The sequence below is a fragment of the Typopeltis vanoorti genome, chromosome 4 (assembly GCF_054136105.1).
Source record: "Typopeltis vanoorti isolate ZY-2024b chromosome 4, IOZ_Tvanoo_1.0, whole genome shotgun sequence".
Lineage (NCBI taxonomy): Eukaryota > Metazoa > Arthropoda > Arachnida > Uropygi > Thelyphonidae > Typopeltis > Typopeltis vanoorti.
Genome location: NC_143552.1, coordinates 61,375,825 through 61,399,028, shown reverse-complemented (window position 1 = coordinate 61,399,028; position 23,204 = coordinate 61,375,825). Strand labels below are relative to the sequence as shown.

General features: G+C 35.3%; 1 protein-coding gene across 1 annotated transcript in view; it reads left to right on the top strand.

Annotated features, from left to right (window-relative positions):
* The window catches only part of LOC150107357 (tyrosine-protein kinase Src42A-like), a 254,034-nt gene that overhangs the window by 158,336 nt on the left and 72,494 nt on the right, over positions 1-23,204 (top strand). The window contains exon 4 of the mRNA XM_090391222.1: positions 15,303-15,471. Coding sequence (XP_090247348.1) covers positions 15,303-15,471 — 169 coding nt within the window. The remainder of the gene's footprint in view (positions 1-15,302; positions 15,472-23,204) is intronic.

Genomic DNA, 23,204 nt, shown 5'->3' with positions numbered 1-23,204 from the left:
AGAACAATTGCTATAAGTTCAGCAGAAGTGGAAAGGGGTTTTTCAAAGATGAATATAATATGTTCAGAGAAGAGAAGTCGCCTGACTGTTTCTAATATATCAAACACAATGACTATTAGTCTAATCGGTCTACTCTAAAGGAATGGGATCCTACTCCTACAGTGAAAAGATGGTTAAGGATAAATCACACAGCCGATGATGCTCGGATAAAAGCGAAGAAAATTGCAAGTGAGGATGCCATTCAAGAAGCAATATGGAAATATCTTAAATAACAGTTTTATTGTTTTTTGTCAGGTATTATTTAATATTTTTTCATTAATATTTTAAAACTCTTTCTTATGACAATCTAGTTTTGTGTACCTCTTTTATTGTTCTTATTCAAGTATTAACAGTATGAAATAATAAACTACCTTTCGGTATATCGTTTTTTTATACTTAAAAATCATTAGGGCAGCGAACTGGTTATTAAATTATTTGAATCCCACCACTGGTTATGTGTATTAAACTTACCTGAATTACTATTTTCTTCTCTCTTATTTTTTGGTTTAATCAAATAAAAAATCACGTATGAATGAATCAAATAACAGTCAGTTTAATGATTCCAGTTTCACTACAGGTTATATAAAACCTGTAATGTGCAGCACAGGCAGCACAAAAAGTAAGAATGATTAGACTTAAATGCTAAAGTCATAGGAAAGGGTTTCCTACTATCTCTACTCTTTTCTTAACTCAGAGCATTCGTTCATTCTTTCCAGCATTTTTGAGAAATCCACATAAAGAATTTCTAAAAATAAGGATAAGCATATTATGAAATACAATATATTTGCTTTTAAATGAATTAATGAATCAATCATTAGTGCCTTTTAGCCTTGGACATTAGACATTATATTACATATATATAGCATCCACAACTTCTCTACAGATTTGTCCACAATGTTAGGTTTGATCTAGCTAACATTCTTATGTGATCTTTGCCATTGAAAAGAAATCTCTCTCTATAAGCAAACTCTCTGCTCTCAACCTGTGTGTGTGTTGGGGGGGTCATTATTGAGAGTGGATGTGGATAAGTGCATTTATCACTGTAGTCCTTAATACTAGTTAACAACTTCAGTGGTAATTGTGTTGGATTACAACAACAAGTTGTTTTGGAATTATAGTGGCTGGAGCAACTAATGCCAAGACCAGTTACTTTGTTCTTCTGGTTTGTCTTACTTAGAGAGACTGAATTACATAAGAGCTTTTAGACGAGTGTTTCTCGAACTTTTTTCGACTACGGAACACTTCACAAATCCTGAAATTTTCACGGAATACCTTGGTTATTTTGTAATTTATAAATTCATAATTAATTGGTAATTTAGCTGATTTTTTATTATTAATCAATAATTGATAATTAATTAAACATCAATTAAACCGTCATTAAATTAATTTGTGCTGACAAATTAATTTAAAAAATGACAAATTCCAGAACTTCTCATTGAACACCAGTGTTCCGGGGAACACCGCTTAAGAACCACTGTTTTAGACTATAACTTCTATAGAAAAAAATAAAACATTAAATGGATTCTGTGGGAAGTTTTCAGTATTTAGACCACATTATTATGTAATTAAAGAGTTTAATAAAAATAAGCTATTAAAACCCGTCAAGTTTCGTAAGTCATATGACTTACATTATCAGGGTACTGGTAAGTTACACATATTAGTTACACATATTAGATGTTTTTTGACTTCACAACTGTAACATATAATTAATAAACCAGAATACAAATGGCAAATTCATTACTGTATGTGTGTTGGAACATTGTTAGTTATTGTATGCTCTGTTTCGTAAAGCTTTAATTATGTCTATCTTTTGCAATGGATGGTGGTGTGAAGTAGCATTTAAAAAATTTTCTTGTTGTGATAGGTTTTCTGTATATGGAAAAGGGCATACAATATATCAAGCATGTCAATTAAAAGGAATAAAGAACTGCACTACTCATACAGAACCTCGTGCTTAATGGTTTTGAACCAACGACAATCTGAAAAATTCTTAATACATCTCCTGCAACTTCCTTACTTAAACAAGATTTCAAAAATGCAATCACATTGCTTTACATCAAGAATGTCACAGACAAAGTGGCTGCATGGCTCTGTGAGTACAACATAAAAGTGGCTTTTTTTACCTTTACAAAAAAATCAAGATTCCTACACCCACCAAAACCTCTACATCATCCCATGAAGACACTAGGCATCTATGAGATTCATTACTGTTGTGACATTTTTATGTAGGCCATACAGGAAAGTAGGGAGAGATCCTCATGTCTGAACATGTAAAAGACGTCGAAAAAAGAAGAGAGCATAAATCAGGCCTGGCTGGCATTCCATACAACCTACTGGCCATGAAGTACTTTGGCAACAAACAAAAATATCATATATTTCATCGTAACTCTTTTACAAGAAAATTTAAAGAAGCCTTGCAAATGTTTAGGATCCCTACACAATGCAATAAAAATCAAGGCTTAATTTTGCATCAAGTATGGTCTGCATTCATAAAAATATAGCTGCCACGGACCTAGGATATAACGTGTGTGCTACCACAGAATGTGACTGCAACAACTAGCAATGTTCCAACACGCATACAGTAACGAATTTGCCATTTGTATTTTGGTTTATCAGTTATATGCTACAATTGTGAAGTTATCAAAAACATCTAATATGTGTAATTAATTGTTAATAGGCTTTTATTGTTCTTGTAGAGAGGCTTATATGCTGGTTAAACATGATAACTAATAATTAAGGAATTGACAGCGTACACTAGAAATGTAAATTAAATAAACTTTAATATATACTTTCCAATATTTCGGCAAACGTCACGTTGTCATCTTCTTGGGAACTTAATACAAAGACAAGTGCATGCAAGTACTACATAACAGCAAATGAGAACCGAAGTTAGGAAGCTACCGTTTTCCTAAAGTCCTGATGGTGCCCCCTGCCAGGCTATATTAGTAGTTCTTGGCCTTTGGGCTGAAGTTCTTCTGATAAATGTTTCCCAAATTTGGGGCAGTCTCATGCATCCAAATTTGTTGAGGTTTGGCATGTTCCTAAGGGCTGACGCTGATTCCATGAATAGTCTTTCATATTTGAACTTGCTGCTGTATTACTGTGGCTTTCTTCCATCTTATTCTGTGGCGAGTATCCAGAGCATGGTCTGCAAGCCCAGAGTGGCTGTACTGGTGAAATCGGATAATCCTTGTGTTCTGAGATTCTGATATTTGCTGTCCTGCCTGTTTGACCAAAGTAAGCAAAGTAAGACAATTTACAGCTGCAAGGGACCTGGTATACACCAGGTAGGTCTAGGGGAAGTGGTTGGTCTTTAGTGGAGCGGATAAGGGATGCCAATTTTCTATTGGGTCTGTAACAAGTGGTCAAGTCATGTTTTTTTTAAGATTTTGTTGATTTTTTTCGAGGTGCCTCGGATGTAGGGAATGGTGATGGATTTAGAGTAATCTTTTTTTTTTTTTTGTGTGTGTGTGTGGGGGGGGGGTTGTGGATAACTGGTTTAAGTATTTTTTGGATTCTTTTTTTTTGGGGGGGGTAGCCATTAGCTGAGAAAGTGTCACGGATGTGATTTAGTTCAGTGGTTAGGGCTTGATCATTTGAACAGATTATTTTTGCCCTGTTGAATAGTGTCTTAATAACTCCATATTGCTGTGAGGGGGGAGTGATGGGATTGTTGGTGAATGTGTCTGCCTGTATGGGTGAGTTTTCTATAAACTGAGAAAACCAAGGTTCCATCAGGTTGGCGGGTGACTAGTGTGTCTAGGAAGGGGAGGGTATTGTTTTTCTCTTTTTCCAGGGTAAACTGGATTCTAGGGTGTTGGTTGTTTAAGTGTGTTAATAAGGAGAGGAGTGAATCCGGGCCATGTGGCCAAATAGCGAACACATCATCAATGTAGCGAAGCCATATGGTAGGTTTTTGTGGGGCTGAGTTTAAGGCTTTCTCTTCAAACGTCTCCATGAAGAAGTTGGCCAAGGGTGGGGAAAGTGGTGAACCCATGGCTGTCCCCTCTATCTGTTTGTAGAATTTTTCTTGCCAAACGAAATAGCCTGAGTTCATTGTAAACTGAAATAGGGCCGAGATATTGGGAGGAAATTTAGCTTGGATTACTCTAAGGTTTCTTTGAAGGGGACATTTGTGAATAAGGAGGAGACATCAAAACTGACCATTATGTCATTATGTTGGAGTGTAAGGTTTTTCTATACTGGCTTTGAAGTGGGCTGAGTTTTTTTTTTTTGTGTGATGGTGTGTTGCCAGTGTTGGAACGTTCTTCTTGGCTCCATGGTTCTCCATCTTGTTGTAATGTTGTTCTTAATAAAATCAATTAATTGCTGGTTGATTACTAATCAAAATATAGGGAAATTTATATTTATACTGCATCACCCTATATTTAGATTAGTCTATGTAAAATAGTAGAATCAATCTTCAATTAACTTAGCAGTCTCCTTATTCATACAGGCCGAATTTAATATTTTTTTTTTTACTTAGGGCTCCAGCAAGGTTCGAACTTTTTATGAACGGTGCAATGAAAAAGAATCAGGCACACAATATTGAAATCAATAAAACAAAACATTTAATACAAGGTTATATGACAAGTACATAAATTTAACTCCGAAAATAAGATACTACAATTAACTTAGTTCTTCAGGTCAAAACATTCATATTAAATTAGACTTCAAATCTTCAGATACAAAATTCACAGTTCTCTCAATAACAAAGACTGTTCACGCTGATCAACACTACAGAATTTCCTGCTAAATAAATTTGCTGGTATCACACTCTATATTTAACACTTAGCAAGCACTTATAACATTATTAATCACAGCAGTTATTACTTCAAGGGGAATTACTTTCAGACTTCTAACTTGGGCTAAATTCAGTGAAACGCCACAGTTAATGTTAGGATATTCGAGATGGAGCTATCACTTAAACCTTCACATTGAAATAAAATAAAATAGGACTGTTCTTACCGGAATTAATCTTTAGCACATCAGATTGAATGTGAGCACATTTCAAAACTATATTCACTTATCACTCCGATAGAACACTATTCAAAAGAACTCTTCAAGGAGATAACTGAATTATTATTTATCGCGCCACGCAATTCTTGACGGGCTTACCATAAGGTAGAATAATTACTCCATGTTTACTACTGTATAACAAGTTGAGCTTTGTACAATCCTTCTTTAAAGCGATATAGGAATACGTAGTAATTCTAAAACTTAGTGGATTTATTCTGAATCTTCTGGTCTTTTAGTTATCCTATTACTGCCACCGCTGGCTTTACTCTCAGTTGTCTATAAGTTTTCTCCTAATCTCCGTACACTTCTGAATGCTACTCCCTTGAATTTCCTGCCATTCAGTGTCCTGGTTTACTTTTACCTCTCACTTATATGCCTTCCCTCTTCCTGCCTAAACTTGTTCACGCCATCCAACTCATTGATTCCTCTTCTCCCAATTATCGAAGCTCACGCCCTACGCTCGCGCATTCTATTTTATTTCTATCTCCATGGCAACGATCAAAACAGAACGTAAACATAAGCATTAGCGTTACATAAGGTTATACCTTTACAATCAGTAATGAAAAATAATAATAAAAATATTATAGTTACCTAATTTCTCTTTCATTTACAAATAATAACAATTAAAACATATGTTACAGTTTATATAAGGCACATAAAAGTTACATACATAGAATTCCTCATAATATTATTGAAGGAATAAAGTAATAAGATAAATGTTATTTACTACAGAGTCCTTTCAATAGTATAATATACATTAAAATTATATAATTAAATAATAACTGATAAAATCAAGGATAATGCATGAATAATAAATCTTAAACAAGGGACTAACAAATAATATTTAAACAAGTCTTGCTTAGTATATGGTAGATTATGTTAAATGTGAATGAAGAATAAAAACATACAAAACAATCTCATTCACAGTTTAACACCAGTATAGTGTGAGAGCGCTTTGGCTAAATGCTTGGCTAGTTTGTAAGAGTGGGGGAATCAATGCCAAGAGGTGACTTCTTGGCCTGTACAGATTACCAACAGACTAAAATTATATAACTCTAGACCACCCTGCATATATGGGCTCCCAAAAATACATAAAGAAAATGTGCCATTACGTCCCATAGTGGATGGCATTGATTATCCCACTTACAAACTAGCCAAGCATTTAGCCAAAGCGCTCTCACACTATACTGGCAACACACCATCACACATTAAAAAAACTCACACAAGTTGTGTGGTGGTTAGCTGAGCTGAAATCAATCAAAGGTGCAGCGTAAGTTCTATCAGGTTTACAAAAAAGCAGCACTTGACCCCAAGAATATCCTAATGACAGGAAGAGTTTCAAAACAATATGGAGGAGAGAAGCAGCCAATATCAGAAGACAACGTAGAGCGGATTCGCAACACCTTTGCACAAAGCCCAACAAAATCCATTAGGAGCATTACATGAACTGCAAATATCCCGCTCCACCATTCATAAGGTTGTCCATCATAAGTTGCATCTACATGCATACAAAGTGCAGATATTGCAAGAAATCAAGCAAAATGATAAGCCACAATGGGTAATGTTTGCAGCTGATATCTGGGAACGTGCTGATGGGAATTTAAGCTTAATGGAACAGTGAATCAGCATGATTGTGTTTACTAGGCTCCAGAAAATCCAGGCATTCATGTGAACAAGGCAGTCAATTTACTGGGCTCAATGTCTGGTGTGGATTGTCATCTAGGAGTTTAATAGGACCATTCTTCTTTGGGGATACTGTTACTGGTCAAGTGTATACCTAGACATGCTACACACATCCATTTTACCCATCATGAGAATGATCAATTTCTCTTCCAACAAGATGGCACACCACCACAGTACCACTGAAATGTGACAGCTTACCTCGATCAGAGCTTGCAGGGACAATGGAGAAGACGAAGAGGTGCAGTTGAGTCCTCCCAAGTTCTCCTGATTTAACACCTTTGGACTTCTTTGACCCTTAAGCACCCCAGGTGCTTAAGGGTCAAAGCTGTATAACTAAGAGGAGACCTCCACATAGTCTTTAAAGGAATGCGGAGAACCGACCAGGGCTGCTGACCTAATGTCCAATCCTCACCTTCTCGTGGTGCACCCTGTTGGGTATCTACTTGGATACTGAACGAACGAGGATGGGCTGGCAAGTTGGGATTTAGCCGACCAAATTGTATTCTTATTGGCTAAACCAAAATAAAAAAATGATGGTATGATGTGACAAAATTTCATGCCGGCTGGGGCGTCACCCAGTTAAACAAGGCCCCCGCTGTTTTCGCCAGGGAACCAGGGCGAACAGCGAAAAGTCAGCTACTGGAACAAATCTGAAAACAAACCCAAACTCAACATCACCAGAGTTAAAGATCGGTACTATCAACGTAAGAAGCCTGAATGGCAAAGAAATGGAGCTAGCTGAGGAATTAGATAAGTACCAGATCGATATTATAGGGGTGACTGAAACAAAAAAAGACAAAAACTGGTGAGATCTTTCTGAGCAATGAATACAAAATGTTATATTCAGGCAATGACAATCAAGGAAAAGAAGGAGTAGCCATAGTATTCAACACAAAATACGAGGCTAATCTTCTTGAATGGCAGGCAGTCTCAAGTAGAGTAATGTGGGCAAATATGAGAATGGGGAACTGGACAATGAGACTTATTTGTGCCTATGGTCCCACAGAAGGTTCTACTAAGGTAGAAGTGGAGAAATTTTTTGATGCTTTAGAAAAAGCAACTGACACAGTGAAAAAGGAAAAGTTGGTCCTTGTTGGAGATCTAAATAGCAGAGTAGGAAATGATTGTGAGACATACAAAAATATTTTGGGAAAATTTGGAGAAAAGAGCAAAGCTAATAATAATGGCAAATACCTGTTGGATTTCTGCTCAGGACATGGACTGGTTATTACTAACACCATGTTCCAACATAAAAATGTGCACAAATTCACATGGAGAGAAGAGGCAAGGAATAAGAAAAGTCTCATTGACTATGTTATTGTTGATAGTGATGTTTTCTCCCTAGTGCAGGACACCAGAGTGTACAGAGGATTTGAAATTAGAAGTGATCACTATTTAGCCGTGAGCAGGATAAAATTGAATTTCATATTGAAAAGAATAACATGTAAGAAAGTTTTAAAGCGAATAAAAGTTGAGCAGCTCTCAGATGTGAACTCTAGACTAGAATACACAAAGATTATTGAAGAAAAAAGTTATTCCATTTCAAAAGAGTTTGAGAACAGGAATCAAACGTTGGAGATTCTGTGGCAAACTCTGAAGAAAACATTGATTGATTCTGCCAGAGAGGCATGTGGTGAGGTTGTCTGCAAGGATAAAAAAAATCAGAACTCCCTGGTGGACACAGGAAGTTAAAGAGGCAGTGAAAGAAAAGAAGAAAGCATATCAAAAATTCCTGTCAAATAAGTCAGCTTGTGCTCTTAGAGAATATAGAAACAAATGTAAGAATGCTAAACACTGTGTAAAACTAGCTAAACAAAATTCATGGGAGGACTTTGGCAAGAATATAGAAAATAAATATCAAGAAGGTGGTAAAATATTCTGGAGGTTGTTGAAGAAGCTTAGGAATGGAGGAAAGAGTGCTGTAAAAGGAGTTAGAGATGATAAAAGTGACATGAAAACAGGAGAAAATGATATCCTTGAAGTATGGAGTAAATACTTTGAAAAACTACTAAATGAAACAAGCAGTGATGACAGCACAGTGGTAAAAAACACTGACCAAGCATGCAGCCCAGAAATACATATCCATACTTGAAGTAGAAAAAGCCATCAAAGGCTTGAAATGTGGAAAGGCAGCAGAGTAGATGATATTCGACCAGAAATGCTGAAGTATACTGGTGTAAGAGTCTTACAGTGGCTGCACTGCATAGTTCAGAAAGCCTGGAAAGAGGTACGAATTCCTGATGATTGGAGTAGAGCTCTCATAGTACCCATGTATAAAAAGGGAAATAAAACGGAATGTGAGAATTACAGAGGTATTTCCCTACTGAGTGTTCCTGGCAAGATCTATGTAAGTATACTTGAGAAACGGTTGAGAAGAATTGTGGAAGAAAAGCTTGGTGAAGAACAAGCTGGATTCAGGCCAAATAGAGGCTGTCAGGATCAGATCTTCACTTTACGACAAATAGTTGAGAAAGCATGAGAATATAACAGAGATCTGTATTTAAGTTTTGTCGATTTGGAAAAGGCATATGACAAGGTGCCAAGAGATAAGCTATTCAATATGCTACAGTTATATGGTGTCAATGGGGCATTATATCAAGCAATACTTAGTCTTTATTTGAGTTGTAAGTCAGTAGTTAGAATTGAAGGAAGTACATGAAGATGGTTTAATGTTAAATCTGGTGTGAGACAAGGATGGACATTATCCCCTCTTTTATTCATTATCTATATGGATCACATTATGAAGGAAAGTGGTATTAAACATGATATCAAAATTGGAGATGTTAATGTCAGCTCTTTGCTTTATACGGATGATGTTATACTTCTAAATAAATCCACTACAAATCTGCAAGATTCTCTTACTAAATTGAATAACTGTTGTAATAGATATGGTATGAAGGTCAGCAATAAAAAGACAAAGTCAATGAAAATAGGCAGAATCATTGAAAATGTCAACTGTGTTGTGAATGGAGAACCTGTGGAACAAGTGAAACATTTAAACTACTTAGGCACGATTTTTAGTGAAGATGGTAAATTAAATATAGAAATAGACAACAGAATCAGTAAAGCTGCTATGGTAGGAAGTCAATTGAATAAATTCATATGGAATAAGAGAGAAATTAGTCAGAACACTAAATTAGCTATATACAAGACAGTGTTCAAACCAGTTTTAACTTATGGATCTGAGAACTGGGTTAGAAGTAAAACACTTGACCAAAGACAGTAGACTGCAGATATGAGAGTCCTGAGAAAGATTATAGGCGTGAGCAGATTGCCATTGATGCAGTAAAGATTATATGGCATCAATGGCAATATCATATTAAAAACGAGGATATTACGAAAGAACTTGACATTGTCAACATTCAGGAATGCGTTAGCAGAGCTAATCTCAGGTGGTATGGTCACTTAAACAGAATGGGCAAAGAAAGATTAGCAAAACAAGTGTTCTCTGCCAGGTTGGCAGGAAAATGACCCAGAGGAAGACCAAGATATAGGTGGATTGATACGGTACAAAGTGCCTTAGACGATAGAAATATAAGATATGATAATGTTGGAGTCTTGACTAGTAACAGACTGATTTGGAGGAAAATTGTAGATAGGAAGTTAGTAATGATGTAATTTTTTTCATGTAGTACTATCATATCCTGTACACCCCTTGAGGGTACATGGCAGAATTTGATGATGATGATGCACTTCTCCCTATGGGGAACTCTAAAGGATGTACTGTATCATAGAAAACCAGCTACACTAGTGGCCCTTCGGAAAAAAATTGAAATGGCATGCGCAGCAATCCCATTAAATACTTTATCCAACGTTGCCCAAGCAGTAGTTTTCATAATAAGTGTCTGGACGCTAATGGTAACCACTTTGAGCACCATGTGTAATTTTAGAAATCAAAGGTAACTTATATTCATCCCTTGATGTCTGTATATATTTAGTATTACAATTTTTATACAGGTTTTTGTTTTGCTGAAGTGTGTATACATTTTTTTGTGATGGACTCTGTATATATAAAACTGTTTCAGGATAGCTGTTAAATATAATGTTTATTTAATGTGAAACTGGACAATCTGCCTGCTGTTCTTTTGGTCTTAAATAAAATGGATACAAAGGTCCAACTTTTTATCCATATTCTTCTTCACCATAGTCTATGTAGATTGGGATACTGTAATGGTGACACTCCTAAGATAGTTGATCGAGGCATTTGTCTTGGGATCTCCTTACTTAACAAGGTGGAGAACAGAGAATTAGTCTATCTTCTAATATTACTCAATTTCGAGGTATCCAAGGCATGGCATAGAATCAAATGGGGGAAAAAGAAAAAAAAAAAAAATTTAAGACTTGAAGCTTTCGTTCATATCTTTTCCACTTATCGTTTTGTGCACATTTGTGTATGTTTTGCAGTTTTAATGTTGTTTCTCTTATAATGTCTGTGACTAAAATGAAATATAGGAGTGATTAAACAAGTTATTTAATTATTTATTTGTGCTGTATTTATAAAACTTAGGAGTTCTAACCAGCATGTAAGTCTAAATAGCTGAGAGCATAAGATTATAAGGAAAATTTTGCTTAGATGATTGATTAGACTGATAGTTCTATAATTGCTACATTTTGTACTGTTCCCTTTTTTTTTTTTAGAAATAGGAATCAGAACAGTGGTGCACCAATCTATTAGGCCATGATTCATTGTTCCGTACATCGTGACAAATTTTGAACAGAGCATTTATGATAGTTATCCCTTGCTTTCAGTAGTTCTGAAGTTATTCCATTTATGCCATTTATTTTCCCACCTTCAAAGAATTAATTGCTGCTTTTACATTTTTTTTTAAATTAGGAGGTCTCCTTCATACAATGTCATTTGTATTGTCTTTAAGGTTTTGATTATTAAGGCTACTGTCTTCTGAGAAAAGGTTAGCTGTGTAATCATTCCAGTTCTGCAAGATTTCATCTCTTGTAGTCAAAAGTGTGCTATTTTCATTCTCAGTTGACTAATCAGTGTTAGTGAAGGGTTTTTTAGTCTGCTTAATGTTTGGAAAGCATTTCTAGGGTTATTTTTTTATAGTCCCTCTTCAATCTTCACATTTCTCCAGAATCCAGAGTATCGATATTACTGTACATAAAATATATTTAGGAAATCAATTCTGCTTTGAAATATTCCCAAACTCTGTTTCAGTATTATTATTTTATTTTTTTATTATTTTTTTTAACAGTAATTCCACCTCTGGAAGGTTGGGAACCTATAGGATTCTACTACTAATCAATAAGTGAGGGATGAGATATATAACAGGAAATTGTTAATATTTGCCTTAAACAACTATGTAGGTAGCTGTGCAGTTATTTGCAGTGTCACTCTGAGGAAGAGGAAGGTATTGTTTCTTCCACTCTTACATTTTAACAGGAGATGAAGTTTGAATTTTCCATCATATACCAAGACAAAGTAGTAGTAGTAGTAGTAGTAGTGTGTATGCATGGAATGAAAACATATTGCATCTCTCTTAAAAACAGTTCAAAGTCATTTCTTTGGGTAGAATCTGGTGTTTTTTTTTTTTTGTAGTGGAAGTTAAATGTTTTGCTTATCAATTATGAGCTGAATGGAACAGCAATCATTGCTAGCAACTACATTGAAACATTGTCAAAATTGCATACCAAGATTTAAAAAAAGCCGCAGAAATTGATTTGGGAAATATTCAAGGTCCTGATCCAGTAGTTAGATTTTTCATTGTTGAAATAAGCACTTGAAGAGCAACAATAAGATACGCTTCATTGATTTCATCACTTAAATGGAATATTCTAAGAGGTCATTCAAAAGATAATTCCATGTTGGCAAAAATGTGTAGGGTGGTTATGTAGAAAAATAGTCAAAACACCTATTAATAAATTCTCAGGATTTTTTTTTTTTTTTTTTTTTTTTTTTTTTTTTGCTGATACTCATTAACTAAGCATTTAGTTTTTTCTAGTTTCTTTGCATGTCTGTGGTAGGCTTTTTATTTTGATTTTTTTTTTTAAACCTGTATTATATAGTATATTTTATAGTTACATAGATTTCAGATCAAGTGGGTGAAGAAACAGGATTAAATGGCATGAGTCATAATAATGATCTATACTGTATAGTATGTTTACAAGATGCCATTTAAGTTAAATGTGCACTCTCCAAACAGTGCATTATCGACTGTCTGTGTTAGTGTATCTTAAAAGTGGTTCTGTACCATTTTGAATTAAAAAAGAAAACATGCCAGTTGTGTTTAAAAAAATATTTTGTTCTTTGTACACATAGCAATTTTAAAATATTTTTAGTCAACCATTCCACAGACCAGCATCTAGGAATGAATCATCTGACTTAGTTATCATTGAAATGGACATAAGTTTCTCATATCACTATAAAAAAAAAAAAAAAAAATTGCACCTTATTTTTAGACCTCCTTCTTTCCTGCTCTTTAAGTTAGGGTATTTATTAGAAGAAAATCTATTTTAATACTATGTTTGTGTTTGTTTTCTGACATCTTTGATTCATCATTAGTAAACATATTCATATAATGAAAAATTTCATCTTTCAGCTGTGATAAGTACATTGACATGACCACACATGGACTATTGTACTCAGATTTGATCGTCTAGTTTTAATTATGATGTGGAAACACTAGAGAGGATCCAGAGACGAATGACTGAAGTGATATCATCAAGACTCTAGTGTTGGTTATGCAGAGCAGTTGAGAGAGTGCAAATTGCAGAGTTTGGTGAATAGAAGGAAAACAGATGATATGATAGAGCCCTTCAAGTAGGTTGAGGGATTTTACCAAATTAATACTGAAGAAATGATTAAAAGAGCGGACTGTAAGATGGGAAGAACAAGAGGCCATCCCTGGAAGTTGTATAAAGATGTGATGAAGAAGAGTGTGAAGAGTAGATATATTACCTTGGGAGTTGTTGGGAGTGCAATGTGAATGCAGGGAGTGTAAATGATTTCAAACTTCAATATGATAGACATATTGTGGTAAGCCTACTCAACCAGCTGTACTACCACTACTACTTCTATTACTACTAATAATAATAATATGCAAATAAGAGCATTTATTGAAAAGAAAAAAAAAGGTAAAAACAGTTTTAAAATGTTTTCAAAAACTAGTATGAAAAGAGAATGAGAAAACATCTTGTATGAAAAGAGAATGAGAAAACTATTGCATGGTTTTCTCATTCTCATGGTTAAATTCATCATGTATCATCTAACCATGGTTAGATGATACATTTCATTTTTGGTCTCTGTATTGAAGAGCTGTAAGTATGTGAATAGCATTGTACATTTATTGATTAAAAATAGTAACAAGAATGAGGACATCGCCAAATATAGATGAGAAAAATATTGTTCCTTTTCATAAAGCTGTTACCAGTTTTATGAAGAGGAACAATATTTTTCTCTGGGCCACTGGGCCAGATCATGTTATTTGAATTTTGGATGAAGATGTAAAAATTCAGGCAGATAATTAAGGTGATATCAGATTGTGGAATGTTGACTGTGAGGATAGATTAAGGACAACTATGGATTGCAGAAAAGAGAGAGAGAGAATATATAGAAATATAAATTGAAGGGATGTTATATGAGATCTTTTGTTTAGTATATGGGGAAAGAATAAATGGAAATTGTGTAAGAAAGTAAATTGTTCTCATGGCAAATGGTAGTGAATGAAAGCTACTATAGAAGGACATGGTAAATGTTCTGATGGTAAATGAATTGAAAGTTTAATAGGCAGATGGGTGGAGTGGCCTTCTTGTGATGAATTTTGTTACTCTGTGGAAATAGCCAGTTAATAAATACAATATACCTCTTTGATATCAGTATGTAGAATGTTTAAGGAATTGCAAAAGACCACAAAATTCAAATTATACAAGCATTGTTTATAATGTACCAGTTTTGTCATTATGGAACTATGATTTCATGTTGTATGGTTGAATACTAGAATTTGCATTCAGTCTGCTGAGAATTTGAGTTCTTAAATTAAGGACTGGAAATCATGGGCTTAACTTAGTTGCTTAAGCCTATTTTGGTTACTTTGCTAGTTTCAGGCACTCCAACTAATATTCTTGTCCTTTCCATAAGATTCAGGTAATCTATTATTGTTAAGAAATTTTTGCTTGATTTTCATGCTTGTTTGATTAGTATTATAACTATATAGACTTTTCAGAAGGAATTTTAACAACTTGCATAGTCATGATTTTCTATGTTGACATATAATTTTATGACGCCAGCAAAGGTTGGTCGATTGGTAGAGTCTCCTCTACTAATGGCTCACGCAAGTTAAGCAAGTCTGAGCATGGTTAGTAGTTGGAAGGGGTACCATCATTCGATGCTGTTGGCACTCTGCTGAGGACTGACCATTCTCACAGAGTTAACTTCGGTCTGTAAACTGACGTATGTGAGACCTCTATCCTTGAGGGCACATGGGGATATGATAATAATTTTATGATAAAAAAAAAGTATTAGTTTTCAGTGCTGCCTTATAGTTTAAAATTATATACAATAATATTTAATGTACCCTAGGTTGAACTACTCATGTAATACTTTTCAGATTGAAAAGCCAACTACAAGTGGCCTTTCTCATAACACAAGGGACCAATGGGAAATTAATCGCAACTCTCTGAAATTTGTACGTAAATTAGGCCAAGGACAATTTGGTGAAGTGTGGGAAGGTTTATGGAATAATACTACTCCTGTTGCCATAAAGACATTGAAAACAGGTAAAGTTTATAATAAAAATATCCACTGGAAGTTAGTTGTATTTTGTTACCTTTTCAGACGTTAAAACTTCTGAAAAGGTGAGAAAATTATCTTATGTTAAGTATGTGTATATATATATATATATATATATATAAAGTAATACTGAAATTCTGTTTGCAGCAGCATTACAGTTGGGAAAGAAAACATTTGTTAAATATGTGCATATGCCCTTGTGTGCAATTTTTTTCTGATGTTGATACAGTCATAATTGACATGATTAAGGACTTCATAGTTCAGACTAAAGCTTATAAAAGTTGAGTTCCAGCAATTTTAATATCTTTGTAAGCAACATTCTTTTTTTTTTTCAGTACTTCATGAAGTGTGGAGGAGGGAAATGCATCTACACTATATGCAAATTTTGTGGCCTATAAAGAAGAAGAGCTCTTTGCTCAGAAGTCATTTTGATCTTACATGCTGGTGACTAAATGCGAAGAGTCAAACAGCATTCCAGAGAGGAATGATAATCAGATCTTATTGGGAAAACAGTGCATGTGCTGTTGCAGAGCAATTAGGTATTCCCAAGTCTGTTGTCAACATGTTGAAGAAATTGAAATCCGCAGGTGAGTGCCACTGATTCAAAGATATGACACCAGGTAGACTTAAGATGCTGACTGACAAGGAGATGCAAATGCTTCTTGAGAAAACTGGCTACATTATTTTACCATCATTTCCCAGAGAATCTCTAGGATGCAATGACAAAATGAGGTAACCATTAGATGAGCATGGGGGGGGGGGATGAAAGAAAATAGTCCTCTAAGTTTTTTCTGGCATGTAGAGAACTGCATGTAATGAATTTTCATTGAAGTGCTGCAGCTCGCAAACCTGTATTAATAACAATTTGCCAAGACATGCAGAACTTGGACTGTGGAGCAAATTAGCCCTGTAGAGCAATGAACCATGCCTGTTCTTTCATTCTGATGGATTTGTTTAGGTATGGAAAATGTTCACCTGGGTATATTGTTCCAGCAGTGAAGTTTAGTGGTGGTAATGACATGGGATTGCTTATCATGATATGCATTAGACCCACTGGTTATTGCATGCAGTTGCGACTGCTAGACGTTACATTCATATTTAGATATGTACATTTTACATTGCAACAGAGCAAACACTGTCCTGTCAAGTGTCATCTCCATCCAGGAGATTGATTATTATGGATCTCTACCTAAGATCTATGATGTGCAATAAAAAGACAAGATGGTGAGGCTCTAATTTCCTGATCTCTTCCAACTGACAGTTAGTATGCTATGTCTGCAGACGTGCATTCAGGGCCAGTTTTTGAGGAACGAAACCTGAGTTTCTGAGAGAAAAAACCCTCCATATGACATGAGATTAGATTAGATTCAAATCCAGATCTTTATAGTCAAAGAGCTCAGTCAAAATCATCTTAGCTACGGATGTCCCAGTGAACACTGTGTCGCAAAGCAGTGATTGTAAACATGAGGTTTGAAGAAAATTATCCTGCCATGGGCCCTGTTTGTGATTGTCTGTGGAAATACTAGTGGTGGTGGGCAGTAGATGGCATTGGTGTAGTTGCAGTTAGAATGAGCTGTAGAGTAGACAGAGTTGTAGAGTAGGTGTCCTCCCTCAATGAGTTCTTGACTCCCTGGAGGTGTCATATAATAATATTGACAGTGGCCAGCACATAGCCCTGATCTGAATCCAAGATAGCATTTGTAGGAATGAGCTGGAATGCAGAATTAGTCATCTAACATCTGAAATGACCATCCCATCTTCATTAGAATCCTAATGTGGAGTGGAGCACAATACCACCAACTTTCTACAAAAAAAGTGCCATCTTTCATGGTACATTAAAGCAATGCCAACCATGCTGTAATATTTTTATTAGGGCTAAGAGTAGGACAACAAGTTATTCATTTGTGTCTTAGTAAAGTCATGGTTGTACATATCTGCATGTATCCCCTGACTTTTGGTAGCATAGTGTATATAAATATTCTGCTCATTGGGGAAAAAAAAAATTATGTTACATTACTTCTCAGTGTTGCACTGCTTAGTAAATGTGCTATTCAAAATTACTGCTGTCACAACTTTTCCTTCATTTTCCATGTATCAGAGAATATGGAGATGCATCTCACTGAGTTTCAGGTGGGCGTATGTGAAATGGGGGTCAGATACTTTATAGACTCAGATATATACACATTTAAAGACTGAATAAAATGCCTTAACACATCCTTTTGATGTAATATTTTCAAGAAAAAACACATAATTTCTGGCTGTGAATTGAGTACCATTTTGATCTCCAATTTCATGCAAGTGATGACAATGAAAGGTACATTTCAATAATAACATCAAATAGAAGTTATTGTGATTATTAATGTTAGCTTTAGATTTTCTCTATATATTATGAAATCATATGGGATTGAATTAGGATGTATAAGTGGAACTCTTATAGAGCAAAGAGTGAAGAGAGACAAAAGCAGCAAAGTGGAGCAATAACTTGTTCTTCATAAGAGTTAACAATCCCTCTCGAGCAAGGAAGGTACCTTCTCCTTCCCAGCATGATATGTTTTTACTTGAAGACTTACCTAACTTGCACAAAATACAATTTTAAATACAAGAAAAATGTTACATTGGGAATACAGGAAAACCTCGCCTAATGCGAATTCGATGTGCATGATAATCAGTTAGCGTGATTGAGTGAAATGATACTATTTTCCACTTTAAGTGAGTGATTAATTAGTTAACACATTTTTTTTAAGTTATGCAAAATTTTTTGTCTCCAATCTGCCTCGAGTGGTGGCACTTTTCAATGTAACAGCTAGTGGGCGGTGGCCAGCAACACTCGGCAGTTGACTCAAAGCTATCATTGCAAGTGCATGTGCAAACTCTGTTCTCTTGCTCAATCACTTTTCCTTCAGTTTGCCTTAATTTAGATACCTATAATGCTTTATTATATTCAACCCCTTGATATGCAAAAAAAAGACTGATAAAGAAAGTGACAATAATAAAAACAGAAGAAAAGTAATTACGTTAGAGGAAAAGCTAGAAATAATTAAGAGACATGAAAATGGCAATAGTAATACAATGATTGTGAGAGACCTGGGATATAGTGTGAGTGTACAGTTTGGACTATATTAAATAAGAGCAAAAAATACAAAGAACAAGGAAAAGTTGCTACTGCTTCTTTAAGCATATAGATCACCCGAAATAGAAGCCATTTAATGATCGAGATGGAATATTTTCTATCACTCTGGTTTGAGGATTGTAACCAATAAAAGAATAACTCTTAGTACAAGGGATATTCAGGCAAAAGCTCTCAGTATTTTTACATCATTGAAAGAGACCAAATTATAAGAGGAATGTGAAAGCTTTACTGCGAGTATAGGATGGCTTGACCGTTTTAAAAATTGAGCTGGATGGACTAAAGATGATAAAGTTGAGCACTATTCAAGCATCTTTACTTAATTTTTTTGTAAAAAAGTAGCTCAATCAAATGTTCAGACATTTAATAAAAATTTAAGTAATTGATCTTTATTAATTTTGATGATTTTCTCTTCTAATGTAGCTTATAATTTTTTTTTCAAATTTACGCTAACTGATGGAGGAATTATAATTATTCCTATTGTTTATTGTATTTGCTTAGTGCACATTAATTGATGGATTAATTAATCTCATTGAGCTAGGTTTTCCTGTACACAGAACTCATTTCATTTTCTTAACTTAGTCTTTACTGTGCCGTGCCTAACTAAAATGTTAGCAGGCAAATAGAGAAGGAACTGATACCCAGTCTATTAAATTTTTCAGGAGTACCTACTGATGAGTACAACTGATAGTGGGACAGCCACCAGCTTAACCATCCAACCAAGGTGGTACCCCTCCTTTTTTTTTTCATGGAGGGTAAATGTATATATGTACAGGCTACATCACTGAGATGCACTGCCGACCAGAAGGCCCAAGATAATCTCAGAGTAACACCAAAATATGTGTTTTGGTGTTGGTCTGAGATTATGACCAATATCATATATGAGATGCTTCGTAGAAGAGGAAAAATTAAAAATTGAAGAACATGGAATTGACATCATGGGACTAGCAGAAGTATGTTGATAAATAAAAGGTTTCTTTAAGCCATGAGTAGACATTGAGAGGCCTCATGAAAACGAGAAAATTCCAGGTACTGTCAAGATAAACTGAAGGACAAGGAATTGACATCATGGAACTAGCAGACACATGTTGGTAATGGAAAGGCTTCTTTAATTCTGTGATGCCAAATAATTCTGCTGAAAAAAAAAATAATAAAAAAATAAAACCTTGATATATCAGTTCTCTTGGATTCTTTGTCCACATTGATTTGTCCTAGTATGCATATGATAATAACATCACGCTTTAATTTGATGCTGTTATCTTCACAAAAGGCTATACAAAGAGACACATGGTTATAAATAGATTTATGAATTACCTCTCTTTGTTCATCATCATGAAATTCCTGCCATGTACCCTCAAGGGGTGTACAAGATATGATAGTACTACATGAAAAATTTACATCATTACTAACTTCCTATCTACAATTTTCCTCCAAATCAGTCTGTTACTTGTCAAGGCTCCAACATTACCAGATCTTATATTTCTATCGTCTAAGGCACTTTGTATCAATCCACCTATATCTTGGTCTTCCTCTGGGTCGTTTTCCTGTCAACTTCGCAGAGAACACTTGTTTTGCCAATCTTTCCTCGCCCATTCTGTTTACATGACTATACCACCTGAGATTAGCTCTGCTAACACATTCCTGGATGCTGACAATGTCAGGTTCTTTCGTAAAATATCCTCGTTTTTAATATGATATTGCCATTGATGCCATCTGTTCATGTCTCTAATCTTTCTCAGGACTCTCATATCTGAGGTCTTCTCTAGTCTTTGGTCAAGTGTTTTACTTCTGACCCAGCTCTCATATCCATAAGTTAAAACTGGTTTGAACACTGTTTTGTATACACTAATTTAGTGTTCCGACTAATTTCTCTCTTATTCCATATGAATTTATTCAATTGACTTCCTACCATACCAGCTTTGTTGATTCTGTTGTCTATTTCCATATTTAATTTACCATCTTCACTAAAAATCGAGCCTAAGTAGTTGAAATGTTTTACTTGTTTCACAGGTTCTCCATTCACAACACAGTTGGCATTTTCAATGATTCTGCCTATTTTCATTGTCTTTGTCTTTTTATTGCTTACCTTCGTACCGTATCTATTACACAGTTATTCAATTTAGTCAGAGAATTTTGCAGACTTGTAGCGGATTTATTTAGAAGTATAACATCATCCGCATAAAGCTGACATTAACATCTCCAATTTTGATATCATGTTTAATACCACTTTCCTTCATAATGTGATCCATATAGATAATGAATAAAAGAGGGGATAATGTCCATCCTTGTCTCACACCAGATTTAACATTAAACCATCTTCCTGTATTTCCTTCAATTCTAACTGCCGACTTACAACTCAAATAAAGACTAAGTATTGCTTGATATAATACTCCATTGACACCATATAACTGTAGCGTATTGAATAGCTTCTCTCTTGGTACCTTGTCATATGCCTTTTCCAAATCGACAAAACTTAAATACAGATCTTTGTTATATTCCCATGATTTCTCCACTATTTGGCATAAAGTGAAGATCTGATCCTGATAGCCTCTATTTGACCTGAATCCAGCTTGTTCTTCACCAAGCTTTTCTTCCACAATTCTTCTCAACCGTTTCTCAAGTATACTTACACAGATCTTACCAGGAACACTCGATAGGAATATACCTCTGTAATTCTCACATTCAGTTTTATTTCCCTTTTTATATATGGGTACTATGAGAGCTCTATTCCAATCATTGGGAATTTGTCCCTCTGTCCAGGCATTCTGAACTATGCAGTGCAGCCACTGTAAGACTCTTATACCACCATACTTCAGCATTTCTGGTCGAATTTCATCTACTCCTGCTGCCTTTCCACATTTCAAGCCGTTGATGGCTTTTTCTACTTCAAGTATGGATATTTATTCCTGACTGCATGCCTGGTCAGTGTTTTTTTATGACTGTGCTGTCATCAATGCTTGTTTATTTAGCAAATTTTCAAAGTAATTACTCCATACTTCAAGGATATCTTTTTCTCCCGTTTTCATGTCACCTTTATCATCTCTAACTCCTTTTACAACACTTTCCTCCATTCCTAAGCTTCTTCAACAACCTCCAGAATATCTTACCACCTTCTTGATATTTATTTTCTATGTTCTTGCTAAAGTCCTCTCATGACTTTTGTTTAGCTACTTTTACACACTGTTTAGCTTTCTCACATTTGTCTCTGTATTCTCTAAGAGCGCAAGCTGACTTATTTGTCAAGAACTTTTGATATGCTTTTTTCTTTTCCTTCACTGCCTCTTTAACTTCCTGTGTCCACCATGGAGTTCTATTTTTTCTATCCTTGCAGACAACTTCACCACATGCCTCTCTAGCTGAATCAATCAGGGTTTTCTTCAAGGCTTGCCACCGAATCTCCAAGGTTTGGTTCCTGTTCTCAAACTCTTTCATTTTTTCTTCAATAATTTTTGTGTATTTTAGTCTAGAGTTCACATCTGAGAGCTGCTCAACTTTTATTCGCTTTAAAACTTTCTTACATGTCATTCTTTTCAATATGAAATTCAATTTTATCCTGCTCACGACTAAATAGTGATCACTTCTAATTTCAAATCCTCTGTACACTCTGGTCTTCTGCACCAGGGAGAAAACATCACTATCAACAATAACATAGTCAATGAGACTTTTCTTATTCCTTGCCTCTTTTATCCATGTGAATTTGTGCACATTTTTATGTTGGAACATGGTGTTAGTAATAACCAGTCCATGTCCTGAGCAGAAATCCAACAGGTATTTGCCATTATTATTAGCTTTGCTCTTTTCTCAAAATTTTCCCAAGACATTTTTGTATGTCTGACAATCACTTCCTACTCTGCTGTTTAGATCCTCAACAAGGACCAGCTTTTTCTTTTTCATTGTGTCAGTAGATTTCTCTAGCGCCTCAAAAAATTCTCCTCCACTTCTACCTTAGTAGAGCCTTCTGTGGGACCATAGGCACAAATAAGTCTCATTGTCCAGTTCCCCATTCTGATATTTGCCCAAATCACTCTACTTGACACTATCTGCCATTCAAGAAGATGAGCCTCATATTTTGTGTTGAGTACTATGGGCTACTTCTTCTTTTCCTTGATTGTCATTGCCTAAATATAACATTTTGTGTTTATTGCTCAGAAAGATCTCACCAGTTTTTGTCTTTTTTGTTTCAGTCACCCCTATTATGTCGATCTGGTACTTATCTAATTCCTCAGCTAGCTCCATTTCTTTGCCATTCAGGCTTCTTATGTTGATAGTACCGATCTTTAACTCTGGTGATTTTTAGTTGGGGTGTGCTTTCAGATTTCTTCTGACCTAATGTCCAATCCTCACCTTCTCGTGGTGCACCCTGTTAGGTATCTACCTGGATACTGAACGAACGAGGAGGGGCTGGCAATTTGGGATTTAGCTGACCAAATTGTAATTCTTATTGGCTTAAACCAAATTATAAAATGATGGTACAACATGACAAAATTTCATGCCGGCTGGGGCGTCGCCTGGTTAAACAAAGCCCCGGTTGTTTTCGCCAGGGAAGCAGGGCGAACAGCGAAAAGTCAGCTACTGGAACAAATCTGAAAGCAC